Source organism: Triturus cristatus, chromosome 5_1 (genome assembly GCF_964204655.1).
Source record: "Triturus cristatus chromosome 5_1, aTriCri1.1, whole genome shotgun sequence".
In the NCBI taxonomy this organism is placed as follows: Eukaryota; Metazoa; Chordata; class Amphibia; order Caudata; family Salamandridae; genus Triturus; species Triturus cristatus.
This window is the reverse complement of record NC_140587.1, coordinates 802,285,680-802,307,414: the sequence shown is the minus strand read 5'-3', so window position 1 is coordinate 802,307,414 and position 21,735 is coordinate 802,285,680. Positions and strand designations below refer to the sequence as shown.

The 21,735-nt window shown below is 43.3% G+C and overlaps 1 protein-coding gene across 1 annotated transcript in view; it reads right to left on the bottom strand.

The window, feature by feature from the left end:
* The window catches only part of SMCHD1 (structural maintenance of chromosomes flexible hinge domain containing 1), a 1,955,900-nt gene that overhangs the window by 1,635,927 nt on the left and 298,238 nt on the right, over nt 1–21,735 (bottom strand). Inside the window, exons 9-10 of the mRNA XM_085605822.1 lie at nt 10,563–10,653; nt 7,193–7,403 (exon numbers count right to left, since the gene is read on the bottom strand). Of these exons, the coding sequence (XP_085461948.1) occupies nt 7,193–7,403; nt 10,563–10,653 (302 nt within the window). The remainder of the gene's footprint in view (nt 1–7,192; nt 7,404–10,562; nt 10,654–21,735) is intronic.

Below are 21,735 nucleotides of genomic sequence, written 5' to 3'. Positions count from 1 at the left end.
ATGTGATATAATCAAGAAGTTAAAGAATAACGTATAGTTTCTTACCTGTCAGTGTAGTTTTGCAGCTTGAAGAGTTTCTGGATTCACTATGCTGTGCATTATTCCGCCATCTTGTGGTTGGGTCTGGAATCGTAGTATTTTCTCTCTTTATTTTTTTTCGTGGCCCAGGTGGGCGGCGACGTCCCACCATTTGGTGTTTTTCGTGACGTCTGCACACTTCCTGCGGAAGCTCCCACCTTTGGTCGCCATCTTCGGATACTTTTTTCTCTTCTTGTGTTAATCCTGTTTTCTCTGTTATTTTGTAAAGTCTTGTTTATCCGTAAACCCTTTACCTCCTGTCTCATCTTTCTGGTGGAGGAGAGTGGGTTCGCTAGTTAATCCAGAAAGTCTTCAAGATGCAAAACTACACCGACAGGTAAGAAACTATACGTTTTGCAGCGTGAATCATTCTGGTTTCACTATGCTGTGCATAGCTTTTGTAGCGGTTTGTCCTTATTGTGGTGGCTGGGTGGAAGATGAGCACTGGTTACTGAATATGTGTTGTAAGACCTTCTGTCCCACTTGCGCTTCTTTGTTCATTTGAATATCCACACAGTAGTGCTTGGTGAACGTATGCACTGAAGACCACGCAGCCGCTTGGCAAATGTCTTGGAGAGGTGTGTTCGCTAGAAACGCAATTGTTGCTCCTTTCATCCTTGTTAAGTGAGCTTGAGCTGCTCCTTGTAATTGTTGTCCTACCTGCTTGTGGCAGAGTTGAATTGTCTGTGCAATCCATCGTGCAATGGTATTTTTGGTGACTGGCCACCCCAGAAAACTGCTTGCGAAGGAGACAAAGAACTGTTTTGTTTTCCTGCATTCCTTTGTTCTCTCTATATAGTGTATTACAGCCCTTCTGCCGTCAAGTGTGTGCAGAGCCCTTTCTGTTTTTGTGGTCGGTTTTTGGAAAAAACTTGGTATCTGGATTGTTTGGTTGATATGGAACCTCAACACTACCTTTGGCATGACGTGTGGGTCCGTCTTCATTACAATCCTGTCCCTGTGTATTTGTAAGTAGGGCTCTTGGAGTGTGAGCGCTTGCAACTCACTTACACCTTGCAGTGACGTGATCGCCACTAAGAAGGCAGTCTTTATTGTGAGCATGTGCAGTGTAGCCTTGTGAATAGGTTCAAAGGGTGCCTTTATCAGTTGAGTTAGCACTACGTTGAGGTTCCATGCCGGTGCTGGCATCCTCTTTGGGGGGGGCGATTTTCTTGGCCCCTTCCAAGAATCTCTTTACCACTTGAGAGGTGAAGAAACTTTTCCCAGTTTCTCCTCTTGTGTAGGCCACCACCGCAGCCAAGTGCACCCTCAGGGATGTGTAGCTTAATCCGCTTTGTAGCAGGTGTGTTAAGTACTTTAGTACTGTTGATTCCCTTGTGACCTTCCGTTGTAGTTTCTCCTTGATGCAGCATTGGGAGTACCTCTTCCATTTTGTTATGTAGCACTTTCTTGTGGTAGGCCTCCTTGCCTCCCGGAGTACTGCCATAGTACTTGCTGGTAGTTTTAGGTGCACAAATTCTAGGTCTTCAGGAGCCATGCTGCTAGGCTGAGACCCTCTGGTTCTGGGTGAAGCACCCTTCCATTGTGCATTGTTAACAGGTTTAGTCTCCTTGGGAACCTGTGTGCTGGTTCTTGTGCTATTTCCATTTTCTGCGAGAACCAGGACTGTCTGGCCCACTGAGGTGCTATCAGTATCAGTGTCATGTTGCTGATTCTGCATTTGCTGAGTACCATGTGTATCAGTGGTATCGGGGGAAAAGCGTATGCAAAGCACTTTGACCAACTTATCCATAGCGCATTCCTTTGGGACCGGTGTTCCGGTTGTCTGGATGTGAAGTGTTGGCATTTTGCATTCTGGTGTGTTCCAAATATGTCTATTTGTGGAGTACCTCACTTCTGGAAAAGCTTCTCTATTTCCTGCTGGTTGAGCTCCCATTCGTGGGAAGCCGACGTTTGTCTGTTGAGCCGGTCTGCTTCCACATTTTCCTTTCCTGGGAGATGTATTACTAGTAGATCTATTTTCAGTGGGATGGCCCATCTCCAAATTTCCTGTGCTAGCCCTGATAATGGTACTGATTGTGTTCCTCCTTGTTTGTTGATGTAGAACATGGTGGTTGTGTTGTCTGTTTGGACCAACACCCTTTTCCCGTACAGCTCTTTCTGAAAGGATTTTAGGGCTAGGAATACAGTCTTTAGTTCCACGTAGTTGATGTGTTTGACCGGATCCTGCTGCGACCATAGACCCCTCACCTTGAGCTTGCTCATGTGTGCGCCCCACCTCCGTTGTGATGGTCACTGTTGGAGTTGGTTGTGTGAATGGCTTTCCATGTGATAATTTTTCCTTCTTCCACCACGCTATTTCCTGGTGCACTGCGTGCTTGACAACCACAAGATCTTCCCAATTCCCTGTGACCATTGCTGCTGGATCCATTCCTGGAATGGTCTCATGTGCAGTCGAATATTTGGGACTAGGTGGATGCATGACGCCATCATTCCCATGAGTTTGCTCGCCGTCCTCACTGTCAGAACTTGACCCCTTGTGGTAATGACGAGTTTCCGTCAGTATCGCCAATGTTCTCTTCCTGCTGGGGAACACCTTGGCCTGAATGGTGTCGATCTCTGCCCCTAAGAATATCTTGATCTGCTCTGGTTCTGTTGACAATTTCTCCCAATGGATTGAGAAACCCAGTCTTGTCAGTGTTAGTATGACCTGCTGGATGTGTAATCTGCACTGGTCGTACGAACTTGCCTTTACGAGCCAGTCGTTGACATAGGGGTATCCATGTATCCCTTGCCTTCGTAGGTGTGCTGCGACAGCTCCCAGGCATTTTGTGAACACCCTTGGTGCCGATTTGAGGCCGAATGCCAGTACCGTGAATTGGTAGTGGCTTTGATTGATCACAAACCTCAGCAGGCGCTTGTGTTTGTGGTTGATGGGGATGTGTAAGTATGCGTCCTTTAAATCTATAGTAGCCATGAAGTCTCCTTGCTGTATCTTTTGTATTACCTCTTGTAAGGAAGTGATCTTGAACCTTTGTGTTCTTATTAATTTGTTCAGGAACCTTAGATCTAGGAGAGGTCTTAGTGTCTCGTTCACCTTTGGCACTAGGAAGTAAGTTGAGTAAACCCCTTTGTTCCTTTGTTCCCTTAGTACCACCTCTATTGCCTCCTTGCTGAGCAGTTCTTGTGCTTCTAGCTGCAAGAGCAAGAGTTCCTTTGCTGAGTGTACCCTGTTTCTTTGTTTTCTGTTCGGAGGCTGTCTTTCTAACTCTATACAGTATCCGTATTGTATGATATTTAGTATCCTTTTGTCCGATGTGACCTTCCTCCATTCCTGGATGAAGTCTTTTATTCTTCCCCCTACCGGTGTTGATTGTTCTAGGTGCTGTTTGTCGTTGAACATTCGGCTGGAGCGTCCCTTTATGTCCCTCCGCCCACCCCGAGGTGTTGCCTGGGTGGGGGCATTTTCTTTGATGAAGTCACTTGGTTTAGGGCTGTTGTCATCCTCTCCGTGTTTATCCTCGTCCGTTTCCGCGCCCTCGAAAGGACTGTCCCCGGGGCTGGTACTGCTAGTTCTGCTGCTGCTGTCCCTGCTGTTGCTGGCTTTGGTTGTTCCCTTGGCAACCTTGCTGGAACGATTGGTGCGATGTGGAGGGCGCGTTGCCACCCCTACCACCCGGTCATCTCGTGGGTGTGCCCCTTCTCATTCCCCTGATCTGCAACGCCCCCATGGACCTTGCAGTTTCGTTGTCCTTCTTAAGCTGTGTCAACTTGTCATCGACTGGCGTGCCAAACAGTTGCTCTCCATTGAAAGGTGTGTTTAGGATGTTGCTTTGCACCTCTGGCTTGAATCCCGAAATTCTGAGCCATGCGTGTCTTCTCTCAGTCACTCCTATCATTAGCCTGCTTGATGTTTCTGCCGCATCCAATGCGGATTTCAGGCATGTATTCGCCATGCTTTTCCCCTCTTCTACCAGGTGAGTTGCTCTTTGCTGGTACTGTTCCGGTAGATGTTTTAGGAGCTGTCCTACTTCATCCCAGTGTTGGTAAGCGTGCCTCTTGATCAGGGCGTTGGAGTTAGCGATTGGATTGCCGCATTTCTCTCCACTTTCCTCCCTGTGAGGTCCATCCTCCTAATCTCTTAGTGGGTACATTGGCCCTCTTCCTAGCCGTTGCTGCAATAATGGAGTCGGCTGGCAGTGAACCTTGGATGTATGCAGGTTCCTGTGAAGAAGGTTTGTATTTCTTCTCAGTCCTGGGGGTCACCGCCTTGCATGTTGCAGGCTCCTTAAAGGCCTTTCTTCCCTGATCCAGCACACTGGTGAGCATGGGCAGGAATTGGCTCTTAGTTTGCTGTGGCAGAGTTTTCAGGAGGAAACATGAGTTCTGCTTCTCTTCCTCCATTTTCACCCCATAAGTCTGTGCGACCTTCTGCACGACCATGTTGTAGACCCCTATGTCGTCTGGCGGCGAGGGCCTCGAAGGATACGTGTCTACCCCCTCTTCCTGTGATTCTGTGTCGAGATCTTGCCAATCCAGGTCTTGCGCCTCCAAAGGTGTCGAGTACCGGTAGGATTGAAGGTCTTCGTCGCCTTCTCCCTCGAAATAGTAGTCTTCGTCCCCAATTTCCTCAACTGGTTCGGGGGTTTTCGGCGGTTTCGCGTCCTCGTCGTCTCCTTTGACTTCGGGCTTCGGCAGGATGGTGTATTGGCTCATCTTCTCGTCGAAGTCCTTTTTCCGTTGAAGGATGCTCGCCATTTCGGCCTCAAGCCGCCTCTTCCTCCTCTCCATCTCAGCGGCGTGTTCGGCGTCGAGAGCTGGAGCGCTTCTTTTCGTGGCAGTCGACGACGAAGTCTGCCCTTCTTTTCTCGGCGCCGAGGTGTCCTTTTCGAGGGCAACCTTCGACGAACTTTGTTTCTCAAGGGATTTCGCCGACTGGGAGTCCTTTTTGAAGGGTCCGCTCGGTTGACTGTCCCTGGTAGCTGTTGCTTTCGTCGAGTGTTTCGATGGCAGAGCTCCCTTCGAGGACTTCGCTTCAATTCTGTGAGTGTCGCTCGGGGCTTTTGCTTCACCCTTTCAAGTGTGGCCTGAGTGTTTAGGGGTCGACGACTCCCTTACCACCTTCGACGTCTTCTTATGGACCTTGACGACCTCTTCTGGTCCTTCGGCGATGTTGTCCTCCTCTCCACTGGAGAGACCCAAGTCTCGGGGCGATGGAGGTGGCCCCTGGCCTTGCATGTTGTGGTTCGCCCTTCTCTGCCTCTCCCTTACTCTGAGGGTCTTCGGTGTAAACGCCGAGCAGGCGTTGCAGTCTTCGCTGCTGTGGTCGAGTGGCAGGCAGAGGTTGCAGACTGGATGCTGATCCTGGGCGTACTTGTGGTGGCAATTGGTGCAAAACTTGAATGGTGTTTTGTCCATCCCCGCGCTCAGGGTGCCCCCTGCGAGCGCATCCTCCGTCTAACGTCGAGGTTTTGGTGGCAAAACTTCTTCCTCGTCGCTACGGGTACCTGATCTGTAGTCCGGTGTAGTTGAAAAACTTGCTTCGTCGTCGATTTTTCTTGATTCCTCTTCCAAAACTCTGGAACTCTTCGGTAACGAACCAGACCCAACGGAGGAAAAAAGAATCTGAAGATGGCGACCAAAGGTGGGAGCTTCCACAGGAAGCGCGACGACGTCACGAAGGCTACCAAATGGTGGGACGATGCCGCCCACCTGGGCCACGAAAAAAAAAAAAGAGAGAGAAAATACTATGATTCCGGACCCAACCACAAGATGGCGGAATAATGCACAGCATAGTGAATCCAGAAAGATTCACGCTGCAAAATTAATATTTGTTATTTACATCCACAGTTCAGACAAATTGTTAAGTGTGCTATATTAGTGAGTAAATTATTATCAATTATCAGAAGGGCCTAAAATCTGGTTTACATAAACTGTGCAGAAAAATAATTTGCACCTGGGCTCTACTTAGCACCACATAACATACTGAAAGTTTCAGGTGATATGAGGTGGGAAGGGATGTTTTCAGGCAGGAAAAAGTAATATTTGTATGTTGTTTTCAAAGAGAAAACAAACATTCACTTTTCTTAATTGATTTTTTCAGTTCTGACTAATGGTATTCTAGCTGTATGCTTCTAAATGCCCTCAATGCTGTACTAACATTAACCAAATATATCAGAATTTCTATTCATGGGACTTGTTTGCATGTTGGAGCTACTTTGATTAAAAACAATTTCTAAGCAATATGATATTAACAATAGGTTAAGTCATGCTGGGTGCAAGTGTGACTAGCCCATTCTTGTAGAATATAGATATACAGGGAAAAATGTTTTAACCAAATTTCTTCCCAGAACCCCTAGCAACCTCCACGGTAGCAAAGTTGCTTTTAAATGATATTCAATTGTAAGCACAATTACTCACCCAGTGTGTAAATGTACTATTTGCCTCAACCTGCCTGAACATTTACTTCGAGAAGAGGTCTCAAAGACCATTTTAAAATATGTATTTAGTTTCGCTCTAATATTTCATTTTTATGTAACTGGCCCAATACCCTTTAAAGAAGTACTATTTGCTTAAACATTTCTTGAATGCTGTAAAATAACCTTTAACTGTTATCGGATTTTGACCGAGGTAATTACTTAATGTGCTGTGCAACGCACTATTTTCTTTCATGTCAAGTACCATTTAATTAGGGATAACTTCCAAACTCATTCTTGTAAAAGCTTTCCAATCGGATCTAGTTATGACCCGTGGGTCTGAGCCAAAGTGCTATCAAGTGCACATTTTTGTGAGAATTCTGAACCTTGTTGCTACTCCCATGTCCTCTCTTTTGATCTTAACCTCTTTTACTCAACAGTTCCCATCCACTGCTCTCGAAAATGCTCGAATGTTTCCACGACTATCTTTTTCAGAGAACCACCTGGTTCCCTTGTAAAGTCTTTTCTCAGCCCGCCCACTTTCCAATAAATCCCAAACTGAGAATTGAATTCCACGTTATGCCGAAGAACACACACTTCCAGCCAGTCATTTAAGAGAAAATAATACCAGAGAGGCTGAAAGGAAATGAAGGGGTGTTTTACAATAGAGGGCACATTATTGTTATATACTCACTCTGTTTTCAAACAAAATATAGTTAGAAAAGGGAACAACTTACTTGAAGGAAAACATGGATCCTCAGGGTAGGTTTCAGTGTAATAAAGAAAAGGATGATAGCGGATGATGCCTTCAACAACACCATCCCCATCAACCAGCGCCTTAAACTCAAAGCTGTCCGCCGCTGTTCGTATGTACAATGTCTGCATGTCGTCTTGTATCTCTCTCAGGTTGACAATCCTAGGAACCTTTCCCTTTTCATACATGGTTATCTAAAGGAGCAAATCAAAATAAATTATGCAACAGACAACGCTGTGACATGTTCATTCGGCTAAGAAAACTTAATATTAGCAGAAATAGTTTAGATGCATTGGAGATTTATGCAAAGTTTTCTACTGAAATTACTAAATCGCGTGTAAGGATAAACTAGACCCTTGCTCTAACATTTTTAAAGTCAACAACAAAGAATTACATTTTATAGACCTTTTTTCTATACATAACTCTGGTATAATGACATAGTTTGATTAGTGCTACAAAGTAGTAGTAAAAAAAGATTATGCGAAGTATGCAAGTTTTTTTTTTATGCTGGCTTGCTAGTTTTGTATAGTAAGTACAAGGCCCTTTCGGATACCACTGCACTTTTCACACAGATATAAACGGAGTTAAACCGAGGCTTAATAATTAACATTTACAGCATGTAAAGTGAGAGAAAATTAACAAAAATTATCAAGCGTGGTAGGAAAATAATATAGTGACAACAAATATGGTGGTTGTTTGAAAGAAAAAAAAAAGAAAAGAGGGCACGACTCCCACATCACTTCGTTTTAGGACTTACTATTGGTTGGTTTATTTTTATTCAGGGCAAGGCAAGATCGAGCATAGTTAATGTAACATTTTGGTAGAATGTTTTCAAGCAGGGATTCAGGGATTTGATGTTATTACTTAAATTGCACTCTACATTGCTTCAAACAACTCTTCACTAATTGTTAGGTATGACTGCAGCATGCTGCAAATGTTTGTCATTGTGTGAAGTGTACAGGAGGAATCAAGATAACTACATTCACTTCCAAATATAGGGTTCCAGCAACGATTTGTGAAGCAATACACAGCAGCAGGGATAAGCTGGAGCAACAAAAATTGTCAAAAGCCTCCACATTTTTTTGTTTTTTTTAAATCAACATTTGTGGGTGGAAAAGGTGTCCAAGGGACAGCAACAACTTATTCCATTATGCCTAGTCATAGCTAGTATTTTGGTGGAATCCGGAAGTACAGCTTTATTGTGGACCAAAGGGCATCAACATTAAGTCTACAGAGAGAGTAAGTGCATGTTGCAGGAGAATTAAGGGATTTTCTGAAAAGATGTTCTTTCAGTTCTTTCCAGAAGAAGGTGAAGGAATGAGGGACAACACAGCACAGTCTAATTTCTTGAAAACACGCTTCAATAAGAATATCTCACCCATGTGTTACTAAATGAAACAGATTTCAACATGTCTATATTCTATGCTGTACAATGTGCAAGATCCCCCTTAGAACGATTTTGGCAGCAATCTATTGTGCTGGGTAAAGTCTTATTTTAAGCACAGCATTGTGAATACACAGATGATTCACAATGGAGTAAATGTAAAGAGATTAGGACCGGGCGCAGAAAGGTGATATACCTGAATTATGAAATATTTCATAGCAAGTGAGATAAAGAAGCAGAAGATATTTTTGGGATGCACAATTGTGAAATTAATGATGTGAAGAAGAAGCACTGCTCAGTTTTTAAAGTAAGGCTGGAGTACAGAAACAGGCTGAGGAATGTGGAAGAAACATTTTCCTGAATCTCCAACCAGACATCAGTAAAAATGTCCTCAGATGACCCCCTGTGAATTGAAACACCAATAAACAAAGAAGTGCAGCAGCGAGAAGAGGTGAGACAACTGTAAAATGGCAGGCAAGTGGCCAAGAATGAGCCTACAGCAAAGCATCTCAAATTAAACACCTCTCGCCCACCCCGAACGGAAGGACTGCAGATAGGATGCAGACCTGTGGGTAGGTACTAGATTGACAACCACAAAACTGAAACTGGAGTTTAAAGAATGGTAAGACATGGACATATCCATACTGGTGTATGTATGGGACGCAAATGGAATAGTACCATAATGGAAAAGTGTCATTAACATGCCAAGAGGAAGAATACATGATGCCACTCATTAAAGTACGCTTTACAATCCAAACTGACAGCAAACGATGACACCATAGAGGAATCCCCACTACAGAGACATCTTCTTGAAGGCAGAATAACAGAAAAAGCAATATCATACACAGACCACACTTGCACAATGCACGGAAGGAGTTACTAGGGTTGAAAGAGTGGTGGGAGAAAGACACTGGTGAAACAGATGATGAAATATGGGCTGATGCACTTAGATTCCCCAAAGATATAGCAATCAAGACTAGATTCAGAGACATACAATTAAAAATACTAAAAAGAATATACTACAGAAGAAAAAAGCCGCACAAGTGCTGTGTGGCATGAGATGAAATATGCCTTAGAGGGCGTAGACAACAAAGGACGATCTATCATACTATCTGGAATTGTCCTGAAACTCAAATATACAGAAAAAAATAGCGACTCAACTGTCTAAGATAACAGAGATTTTTTGAAGGCAGACGCCCCATTGATGCTACTGGGAATCTGGGGACCCACGGATTTAAGGTATGCAGTAGCGAAAAATATTTCTCAAAAATAGGGTGGGGTAGGCTCTCTCACTTTAGAGACTGGTACAGAAGTATGGAAAGCCACATTACCTTAGAGCAACAGATGTACAGAGATTGGGATGCCCCAAAAGATATGGGGAGGTTAGGTGAAAATGCAACACAAAAGGAATTGATGGGGCCACTGTCAACATGGGGCAGTAATTAAATCAGACTCAATATATATTAAGATAAAGCCCAGAAGAGGGATAGGGCTAGGCGTTCGGAATCGAAAGATGATGCTACGCAACTGTTAATAGGCAATCAATATGCACCTCAGAGGCACGGCGCAATACACTGGAACACTGGAAGAGTAATGTGCACAGGATAATTATAAGTAAAATGGATGTCATGTTAGTCATCTTATTGTTTTATTCAATTGTACTAAAATAAATAAATTGAGGAAAAAAAAATCATCACAGAGAATCATCATAAAAATTATTACGTATTAATTTTCTTTAAAGATACAAAGTAAAGATATTCCCAATGCACTTATGCAATGTAATGAATCCTGATGTAAAATTTCACATTGTAAATAAAGGTACGGTGAATAGGTATACATTTATTCAAGTGTCTTAAAGCATGTAAATATTTGTTCATTCCTCCAATACTATCACATCTTTAATTAAGATTTGAAATTCATTTAGTTTGATGAAAAAACATAACTGTTTACCGTATGGTTCATATTTTACCTCAATTTCTAAGTTATGTGGAGGTCCTTCTTTCTTCACAATTTTATGCTCATTTCCTTTTGGTCCATGGATGTAGTAATGGTATATATGCCTGAAACAATATGATTTTTATGAAAAATACTCAGGCAAAAAGGCATACATGAAAAACAAAGCACAGAGTTACCATCACACTTTGTAATGGCCAGTCTCCCTTAATAGAATTTCTTCTTGTCATTCATTCTCACTCAGATAGCAGCATCAAATGTTTAAGTTAGATAGATATACATTTTAAGTCTCTATAACATTTCCGGAACATCTTTCAAAGCTGTGCAGAGGACAATGAGTATGGTGAGAGCCTCTTCAACTAGACGTGGCTTTAGCAGCTAGTCCTGCTGCTCATCCTGCATGCTGAAATCAAAGGAGACAGAAGCAGTACTACAACAGCAATAGTCACTCCCACCAACCTCTCTTCCCCACCAAGAAAGTTTGCCCCTGCCCATTCCAATTGCCAACATACCTCATTTTCTGCATCGACAGACAAACATTCTCTATGGAGCGAAACATTCTCAATGGGGCCAAACAACAGCCACATTTTACAGCATTCACTACTTAACACACAGAACATCAGTTGAAACAAAGAATAGTAGAACTGCAGCTCCCATTAATACATTGCAGACAACATAAATGCCTTTGAAAAACACCTATCATTTATTTACTTATTTAGCAATTCTATTGAGCACTCTATCTAAAATGGGTGTTAATGCACTCAACTGGTAGCAACCACAGATAAACAAATTCCCTTTACACATAAATTAAGACAGAACAATAACAGCCGAAAAGGATTTCCTCAAGGGGAGAAGGAAATTAATTGGTGGAAGGAAAAGGGAGAAGAGTACGATATAGCCTAACATATGCTTGGTTGTGAATTCAAAAGAAATGGCTCGGGTGTGAGTAGGAGAGGGAGGGAGAGGAGAAACTAATTCAGGTTTCAAACCCGAACCAATATGTCCTCTCCACTTAGTTTTTGAGGTTCAGTTTGTCTGTTTCTTTGCAACAGGCATGAATCTTTACTGTCCATAACAACTTTGAACAATATTTGATTTTGCTTTACATAATACATTCATAGTTACTCCTGTAATTTAGAAAGGTTATGCATTTGTTGACTATGCATTTAAAGCTAAGTGCTATTTTTCTATAAAAGATTAAAGAAGTATATACGGTCTAAAATTCTTAAGTTTCAACCCATTATCAAATTGAGATAAGAAAAACAATTCACATACATAAATTCAAGTGAACACTACGAGGTGCAGATGTAGAATATTTCTAAGTCACAATGTAGGAAACTTCAGCTAGTTAATTACAAATAACATTGTGCGGTTTAGCCTAAAGCATAACACTAGTGGTTGGGTGATCATGTTTTTAAAAGCATGAGCTACTTGCATATAATGTTGAGTCTCCAGCTTTGGTATCTTTTATAGCATGACAGGTGACTTGAATATTCTCCTCCACGAGAAGTCGGTAATTCTTTCTATGAAAACAGCATGAAACTTTTTGATTGGACTGTCATTTGTAGAATACACATTTGCTCATGTTCAGGTCGTTCTGGTGGCATACGTGGTCTATCCCGAGCCTGAAAAGTAGAGAAATGACTCTGAAGTTAGTCATAATAGTAGTACCAACTATAGGCTTTTTCAAAAGAGGGATGAGAGTTTTTCCCCATTTTGCCAGTACCTTAAACATGGCCGAGGAGAAACTGCTGAGTTTGAATAAGCTACAGGCTGGATGACAACAAAAACGTTTCATGAGTTTTATTGGTCAAGGCTGTAACGTAGATCCAAAAGAGATATAAATGATTTGTGACAGCACGTCCACTACAGAAAAGGGCAAGAAAGGAAAGGGGGCTCAGTGTCTGCAGGAAAGTGAATATTGGCAAAGAGGGCAACGGTTTTGTAATGTTTGCAAAATATTCATAATGTCAGACTAAAAAATATTCTTCAAACGAGAACAAAGTGTTTTGTTTGCAATAATAGTCAAAAAACACACTGAAAGATTTGAAAAAAAAAGCATAATTTTAAAAACATCCCTCACTTGATGTGGAGCACTTTTAACGTGATTCTCATTACAAGTGGCAAAAGCCTATTTCAATATTGTTTTGCATCTGCCTAGCTGTGAAAAGCAATTTAGTTTATCTGTTTTTCAGATGCCTCACACAAAGCCCACAAGAAATATTCCACTTATTTACAACACTTGGTCTCTGCTGATTTATTAGATCATCTATGGTCAGAAGGTGGTGACCTCAGAGAGATGAAAGCAAGCTTATCAAGGACCTTCAGAGACGATGTTGGAAGTGGCGCGAGCCTGGGAGGCGCTAATTGAAGCGTTACGCGGTTCTGGAGGAGACCAAGACGATGAGCCGGCCCACAGTTAGACCACGGGTGGTTAACAGCGCAAGGGAGAATGAGGGGATGGTAAGCACAACCGTAGGAGAGGAAGATGGGGGGCAGGGGGAGAGAAGCCGAGCAATTGCAAGAGTGCGCAGAGAACAAACACCTATAGATCAAGGCACATTGAGATTAACGACGGGGGGGCGGGGGGGGGGGAGGATGCACACTGGTGGGGAGGGTAGGGGTGGGTAGAAATAGTAGTTCTGGATTTCGGGAGGGTTGTGGGGAAAAGGGCGTAAGGGGGATAGTAGAGCTGAAGTTGGCGAATAATAGGCAACGAGACTGTGGGTACTAATGTAAATCATTGTGGTTGCATAATCTGACAACTATGTGGGGATGAAGGGTGGAGCACAATCTTCCTGAATGATGCCTACAACAACTGTGTAAGAGATGATGAGGAGATGGAAATGGAAAATAATAAAAAAATGTATTTAAAAAAAAAAATCAAGGACCTTCAGATCCAAAGGTTAACATTTTTGCACAGATCTTCAAATCCCCACCAACGAGGTTTGTGAAGGATAAAAGAAGTGACACAAAAGGATGCAAACACAAAACTCTGCCCATATTATAGGAAGTTGGTAGATTTCAGGTGAGCACTGTAAAACATTAAAGAAAACAGGAGATCCCTGTGGGCAGTCAATGGGACGTCAAGAACCTAGGGAAGACCAGTTCAAATGGTATAATGGGTAAAGAAAAAAAAATAAACTGTGTGTCCCAAGTATTTCTCGCGTGAGACTAAGAGAAAAGTTGAACAAATTCCATACAAAAGCAGGAATCAATTACTACATCATAAAGGGCATATATGAGGAGGAGGGGTTAATATTAGAAGGTCTCAATAGAGAAGGTAAGAGAAATCTCGATGTTCATCAAAGGATGGGCTGCTAGGGCACATGAAAGGGAATCGAAGCATGCATCTATAAATATTTTTAGTCTTCAACGCTTTTGAAGATAATGGCTATTATGTCTCCTGATAGAAAGGAGTTTCACTTGCAGAAGAACTTAAAGCAGTTAAGAACAGCTTAATGCGACGTCTGAAGCCCTACTTTCCTCAAGCCTAATCTCAATGACAAAATCCAAATCCAGTTTATGATCTAAAAGTAAAACTTGCCTTCCATAACTTAATGTGTGGTGGATACATTATGTTCCTGCAGATCTATCACATTATGAATATTCTAGAAACACCAGATCTTCAGCTTCACCACGTAGCACCATGTGCCCTCGCCCACCCGGAAGTGACAAAAAAGAGTGTATATGGTACCAATCAATACACTCCTGTCAGATCCTGGTACTTCTTTCCATGCCCCATTGAAATATGTGGAGAGGAACTGACAGTGTAACTACGAGAACAACACAGCAGCATGCATATTATGTTTGCATATCTTGGACTAATCTCGCCACTAACATTGCAATAGCGAGGGCAGTGAGGAATCTGCAGGAAGATAACATATCCGCCAAAATTATTATTTAAGCTGAGTCACTTTTTATTCTGATGAATACATCTTGCAGCAGATTATTACCCACATAAATGATTCTCAACGCAATACCCTCCAGAGGGGGGATTTAGTACTTCTGTTAAACCAAGTAAGTTGTGGAACACCACCCACTGGCAAAGTAGCCATCACTGCATGCTTCGACTGTGATGCAAAAAAACGGAGGATAACCATGTGGCACCAAGGTAAATGTCAGTAACAGGGACACCTCTACTGATAGCGGTAGGAGCAGTCAAGGTTCTTGTTGAGTAAGTATGAATGCCAGCCCTAACGTCTTTCTTGACCAAGGCGTAACGTATCTTGGTGTAAAGAAAAACCTAACAAGTTTGGTTACTGCTTCGCCCTTCACGAAGCAAAGCCCACAAAGAGCTTATAAAACACTCTTTCTGCAGAGTGTGGTTGATATATCAGCCTTGAGCCCAGACTGTGGAGTTGCTCCCAATACTTTGAGAAGAGGTGGAGACAAGAAATAGATGAACGTGGTAAACTGGCCCATGTGAAAAGAGGATACACTTCTGGTCAAAAATGAACAAGTTAATTAACATCTGTAATGCTCTTTCTGGTAAAGACTATCTAGCCAAAGATTCTTCACCCTTTGAAAATTCCCCAGGCGCCAGACTGAATCCAGAAACTTTTTCAGCAGTCCCTCTGCGCAACAGAAGGTGACGCCTTGTGGCTCCGCAATGCCATTCCGCTCCAGAAAGGTTGTGCAGACCTATATATATATCCCACAAACTGACATCAGTTGCTATCGAGACCGGCAGCGCCCCCAGACACAGAGTCCTATTAGAACAGAACTGAGAGAATGAAAGGGTCGGTGAGGAATTTGCAGCTAGAAAGAGTCTCTACCAGAAGGCGCAATACCAAAGGTAAGCAGCTTGTTAGAGACTTCTAGCCACAGAATCCTCACCTTTTGAATAGATACCAAAGCAATACCTATTCAAAGGCTGGACTGTGGATGAACTCAAATCACAAAGTCCTGCAGGACCAAGCGGGCAAAATGTCCCTTGGTGAGCCTGACTGTCCAGACAATAATGCTTCATGAAAATATGGAAGGACGCCCACATAGTTGCCTGATAAATGTCAGGGATAGGGACTCTGCGTGCCAAAGCACTGGATACAGCTTTGACCCTAGCAGAATGAGCACAGAGTCCTTTCTGGAGCCTGCTTCTTTCCAATGGGTGGAGGATCTTAATGCAGAGAACGATCCAGAAGGAGATGGTTCTCTTCTACACTGCTATTCTTTTAGCACTCCAGCAAACCCCACAAAGAGCTGATTGTCCATTGGGTGGTTTTATGCCCAGAGTCATGCAGAGATTGCCTCACAGAAAAGATCAGAGAGGTGGGGGCATAGACCTACACTCATAGATCAGTGAATAGCATTTTGAAGTATGATACTACTACTATTGTAGTACTACAACATGCAGCTTGTCAAAAGTTCTAATTTTTGAGTGGTCAAGAAATAAATCAATACCAAGTTGTTGCTTGAGTGACCATCTTATAGCGGGCATCCTTATATGGAAAGTTCCTTGGCTTCCAAATAAATATAGATCAAAGGGCTTGACTCTTCCCTGTTACTAAACCTCCATAGGCAATTCATGAAAAGAACAAGTCAAGAAGAGCTTTTTTTCATGGTTATTCCCACTCACACCAATAATAAACCCAGACTTCTCACCTGGCGCCAAAGAAGCAAATTCAACATCAGATGTAATAAGGTTAAGGCCAATCAACCAACTTAAAAAAAGACTATGATATGCTTGATACCAAAAGAATGCAGTATCTACAGATTAGACACTTGGTTACAGACAAGGTAAATAAGTCACATGCAACCAGATCAGTCACACAATTTGAAAAATTGTTAATCATAAAATAGGCGACAAACGACTCTTATGAGAAATTTATAAACTTAGTGCATGATACCCAAAACAACAAAACACTGGTTCACGGTGAGTGGAAAACAAATCAGCAGACTGCTCAACCAGAAGGAATGACATGAGATGCACTTTAGAACACGTACCACTGCTAAATCTGTACACAGCAGGGAAACCAAGTTAAAATCACCTCAAAGTGGTGCCTCACCCTTTCGTCATACTGGGCACGGCCGGGCACCAAATAAGTGGTTCTATGCATCATTGTTGGAGGCATACCTGTCCCCGTTGTATTGCTGGATTGCATGAATCGATTCATAGTTTATTTTTCATACGGCGTGGCATACACTCCATATAGGACCAACTGCCCAAATGGACAGATAATATATACATTGTAACTGTTTTGATATCAAATCCTGCATTTGCACATGTAAAAGATTTATACATGATCAGAAATGCCAATAAGAATATTTACCAAAAAAAAAAAAAAAAGTGGTGCCTCACTAAACTAAAAACCAGGAACCTAGTAAGGTCAGCGGAATACTGGCAGAAATGTAGTAACCATGGTTCATTGCATTTGCTCTGGTATTGACGGACACTAACCTGTTTCTGGAACTGTATTAAAAGATCTAGACATCCTCTTTGAAACACAGATTCCTCAGGTTCCCTACCTACATCATACTTAAGTTTTCAACAGACAAACCAAACCATATCGCTCATTAACCGGTTAACAAATCTCCCTCACCCTTGAGAGCCTCTGAGTGCTCGTCCACAGCTACCACAGACAGTCAAGTACAGAAGGAGTACTGGGCCCAATTGCTCAGGATCCATAGTAGGTTTGGAACTGGGACATCAGGAGTAAAAGGCCTCAACCATCACAGTTGGGCCAGTAACCCCGTGCGTACTCTGTGGCCCGCTGAAAGGGGTTCCGACAGTGGGACAACTAGAAGCGTCTTACAGAACGAGATCATTGTTGCATTGACGTGGGTCCATCAGTCAGCTCACACAGACATTTATACTCCTCCCTTCTCCTCCTTAGGCAGCCATCCCTGGGGGTTAAGACGTTACGAGTCTTTATTCTTCTCAGTTTTATGTTCTGTTATAATATCAAAGCTTAAAAAAACTTAATCTCCATTGGCCATTCAATATAGAGAAATGAACCACAAGTACAGAAATATATGGACTCCTGACATCCTCTCTGGATCCATCCAAAATTGTTAGCACAGCTGTCAAAATAAGAGCAGAACCATAAACTGATGGTGTTGGGGGACCATGGTTAATGTTAGATTTGGGGGTCTCTAGTTGGCAGAGGTAGGTACCTTGTCCAAATAGGGGCCCTTGCATTTAGTCAGGGTAAGGGGGTACACTCCTAAAATAACCCCTGCTCACCCCCTTGGTAGCTTGGCACAAGCAGACAGGCTTATTCTAGAGACAGTGTGTAAAGCATTTGTGGACACATACAGTAATACAGTGACAACACTACAGATGGACACCACACAGGTTGTATTATAACAAATAAGTCTCTTTATATAGGTTTGAACACAAATGACTAAAATCCACAATACTGTACTTTAAAAATGGTAGAAATAGCTTAGTTCTCTTTAGATGGTAAATGCGACACTTCGCGTTCAATGTACCTTTGGATGCGTAACGCGATACAAACAAAAGAGTTGCAGAGAAGGTGATGCGTCTGTTCCTTACACGCAAGAACGGTGATGCGTTGGTTACTTGCTTCGGGGGAGGTGATGCGCCGGTTCCCTACTGCTGCGTAGGGGACGGTGATGCGTTGGTTCTTTACCGGAAAGGAGGTGATGTGTCAGTTCTTCACCGCGTGGGGAGGTGATGCGTCGGAGTCTTTCTTCGCTTCTGTGGAGATGCGACTAGCAACGCCGCGAAGCGATGACGACCCGGTGCAATGAACAAAAATGGCGTCTTCTTGATGTTGCGACAACAAAGGGGTAATGCGTGCATGCCCGACGGCCGTGCGGTGACTCTGTGAATCATCTTGAACCGCGACAGGCCCTACGACACGCTTCTCTGGTGATGCAACGGCATCTGCTGCGACGGCGACACTCTTCTCCAGTGATGCGGGGCGCTACAGCGATGCGATGGCAACAGCGGCGGCACGCTTCCTCAGCGATGCGACGACAGCTGCTGCGACAGTGACCTGCTTCTGCGGTGATGCGACGGCATCTCCTGCGACGGCAACACTCTTCTGCGGTGATGCAAGGCGCTTCGGCGATGCGATGGCGGTAGCGGCGGCACACTTTCTCAGCGACGCAACGACAACTGCTGTGGCGGCGACACGCTTTTTCGTCTTGAGTTGCGCTTCCAACTCCCAGCGACCACCAGTCTCTCAGAAGGCCCAGCTAAACAGCAGGCACTTCAGATTCTCAGCAAGGAAACTCAGGGGAGCTGGTTGGTGAAGTCTTGTATCCCTGAGACTTCAGGCAGGAGGCAAGCTCTAGTTCAAGCCCTTGGAGACCTTCTTACAAGTTAATGAAAGTAGCACAAAGTCCTTTCTCCTTTCTTTGGCAATCAGGTAACCACTGCAGGCCAACCCTCAAACAACACACAGCATAGGGCTAGTCTCCTCCTGCAGTCTCTCTCTCTGGTTCCTCTCCTCAGCAAAGGTTCTTCTTGTTTCCCAGAAGTGATCTAAAGTCTTGGGGTCTGGGCCCCAGTATTTATACTCCTATTCTCTTTGTTCTCTGAAGGCAGAGAGCTCTTTGCCTAGTCCAAACCAGTTCTGGTCAGTCTTGGAGCACTTTGTTTACAGGACTCCTTCTTTCCTTTGACAGTGTGGGCCAGGGACATCAGACGCACCACAGGAGGTGGAGCCAGCATTGTGGAAGGCAGGCACAGCCCTATTCAGGTCCTAGGTGCAACTCCACCCACCACTCTACATGCAGATCTCTCTATTCAGCCTTATGCTGACTCACCCTGTCTCCTGGAATTCCCCAGTCCCTGTCATTCAAACTCCAGACCAGGAATACACAACCTAGCAGAGGCAGGCTTGGATAGTTAGGCAAGAAAATACCTACTTTATAAAAGTGGTATTTTCAAACACAGAATGTTAAAACCAACTTCACTAAAATATGTATTTTATCATTCTGAGTTCAGGCATACTAAACTCGAATTTCTACCATGTTCCCTGGGTCAGTTAGGATTATAAGGTGTTATATTCAAACTGACCATTCTGGCCTATGGGGGACAGGTAGCCTTGCAATAGTGAAAACCGGAAATGGCTGTAATTCACCATTAGGACATGCCACACACACCAGGTCATGTCCTACCTTTTACTTACAATACACCCGGCCCTTGGGCCTACCTTAGGGGTGACTGATATGAAGAGAAGGGAAGGTTTAGGGACTGGCAAGTGGGTGCACTTGGCCAGTCAACATGGCAGTACCAGACTGCACATAGGCTCTTCAATGGCAGGCCTGAGACACACTTTACAGGCTGCTTTGGTGGGTGGCACAACCAGTGCTGCAAGCCCACCAGCAGCATTTGATTCACAATCCCTGGGCACACACAGTGCACTGTACTAGGATCTGACAAGTAAACCAAATAAGCCAATCAAACATATGAGGCAACAGCAAAAAATGGAAGGGAGACCCACGCCAATGGTGTCAGGTCTAGCAGTTAACCACAACTATTGTCTACGGATGGGGAGGACTGGTAGATGTAAAAAGGAGATATTGAGGTCCAAGGTCACCAGCCAACCCCAGGAAGAAGGAAAGGCAGTAGAACAGTGAGCCCCTTCAAACCACCCCTATTATTCCTTGGTTTAGCAAGTCAAGAACCTCTGCTTCCAAGATTGAGGCCAACACCAGAGAGTATCTTGGACCTCCATCACAGATAAACGGTCTTTTTATGGTTCCAGGCAAATTTGCCCATCTTTTACCCAATGTCTGGGGTCTGTGACACTTTACCCTCCAAAAAGGCCATGGGACAGGCTGCTTATAAGCAGATTTTTGCTTAGTCCAGGGACTTACAGAGTCAGCCTTACACACAGTGAGTCAAGCTTGGTTTTGGGGGTCAACTCTGAAGACCTCCGGTGTTGCAGGTCATTCAGGTTCAACATCCCCTAGTGATCCAAATTGAGTCACAGTTTGAGTTGCACTTTTTCTCATCAGAACCCAACTGATCCTTCTTCCTTTTGGCACCTCTACCAGTCACTAACATGTCCCTTGTCTGAGGTTTTTAAAGATTCCTTATCCTCCGACTCCTCAAAGCACGCGGATATATAATTTGCTCTAGAAAGACAACTAGGCTGAATTATGAAGCTCTAACATTCCAAGTCCGTGTATGTGCTTAGCAGTCACCTGTTTTTTGAGCAGTTTGTCAATTGGCTTCTGAGCCACAGCTGCTTTCTGAACCAACCAAAGAACAGTTATCAATGGCCAAAGTGAGGTCCTAATCTACATTTACGCTTCCACCACCTAGCATTCTTGCCCAAATATTCTCTCCTCACCTCTGCAAGACATGGTGACTAGCTGTTACAGCAAATAAAAACAGATTACTGTATACCTGGTTGCAGCACCTCTCTGCAGCTGATCTGCATCTCCTGTCGCTGAAGACTACACTACTACTTTTAAATATAGGACAACAGGTCCTGTACATCAAGTCTAAAACATACAGAAGGCACCAAAAGTAGCTACAGGGTACTGTTAAAAACTAAGTCCAAGAAGATCAGACCAACAGCCACAGGTAGGACATACCTTTACAATCCCAAATCGCAGCTCTGCACCGAAAGTGAGAAAGACCATGACTTGGTGTCTGCACATATTATAAGCAATATACACTGCAAAATAAAACAATGCAGTAATGGGATTGACTACCCACTGACATCTCAGGTCGTGCGACAATGCTCAAACCACCTGCTCAATCATTAAAAAAAAAAAAACAAATCTGAGAAGACCAAAATGTTTACACTCAACTTTTAGCTAAATACGCTTCCCATTGCTACGGCAGACAAGGATAAGGAACCCAAAAAAGAAATGAAAAGGAAGACACACTATGCCCAAATGTGTGATGTATGTCCACAACACTGCTTCTGTTTCAGGCTCTGTCACTTTTTGCACAATGGATGTTTTTTTTTTTTTTTAAAGTTTGCTGGAAACTGTAAATCAAGAATGGCTCTGCCACAAGTCCTGATGCTAACTGTGGATCTTTACTTTATGTTACACTTTTCGGTGGAAACATATACATGATGTCTTCTTAAAAACATTCTGATTGTTTTTCTGTAAATGTATCTTTTTAACTTAATAGTAAATTTAACCTACATTTCTGGGGAAATCTGCATTTTGACAATGAAAAAATAATAATGAATTGTGTCTTTGCTTTTACATTCCATTGTAGTTATTCAGAGCTTTGCATTTTGCATAGA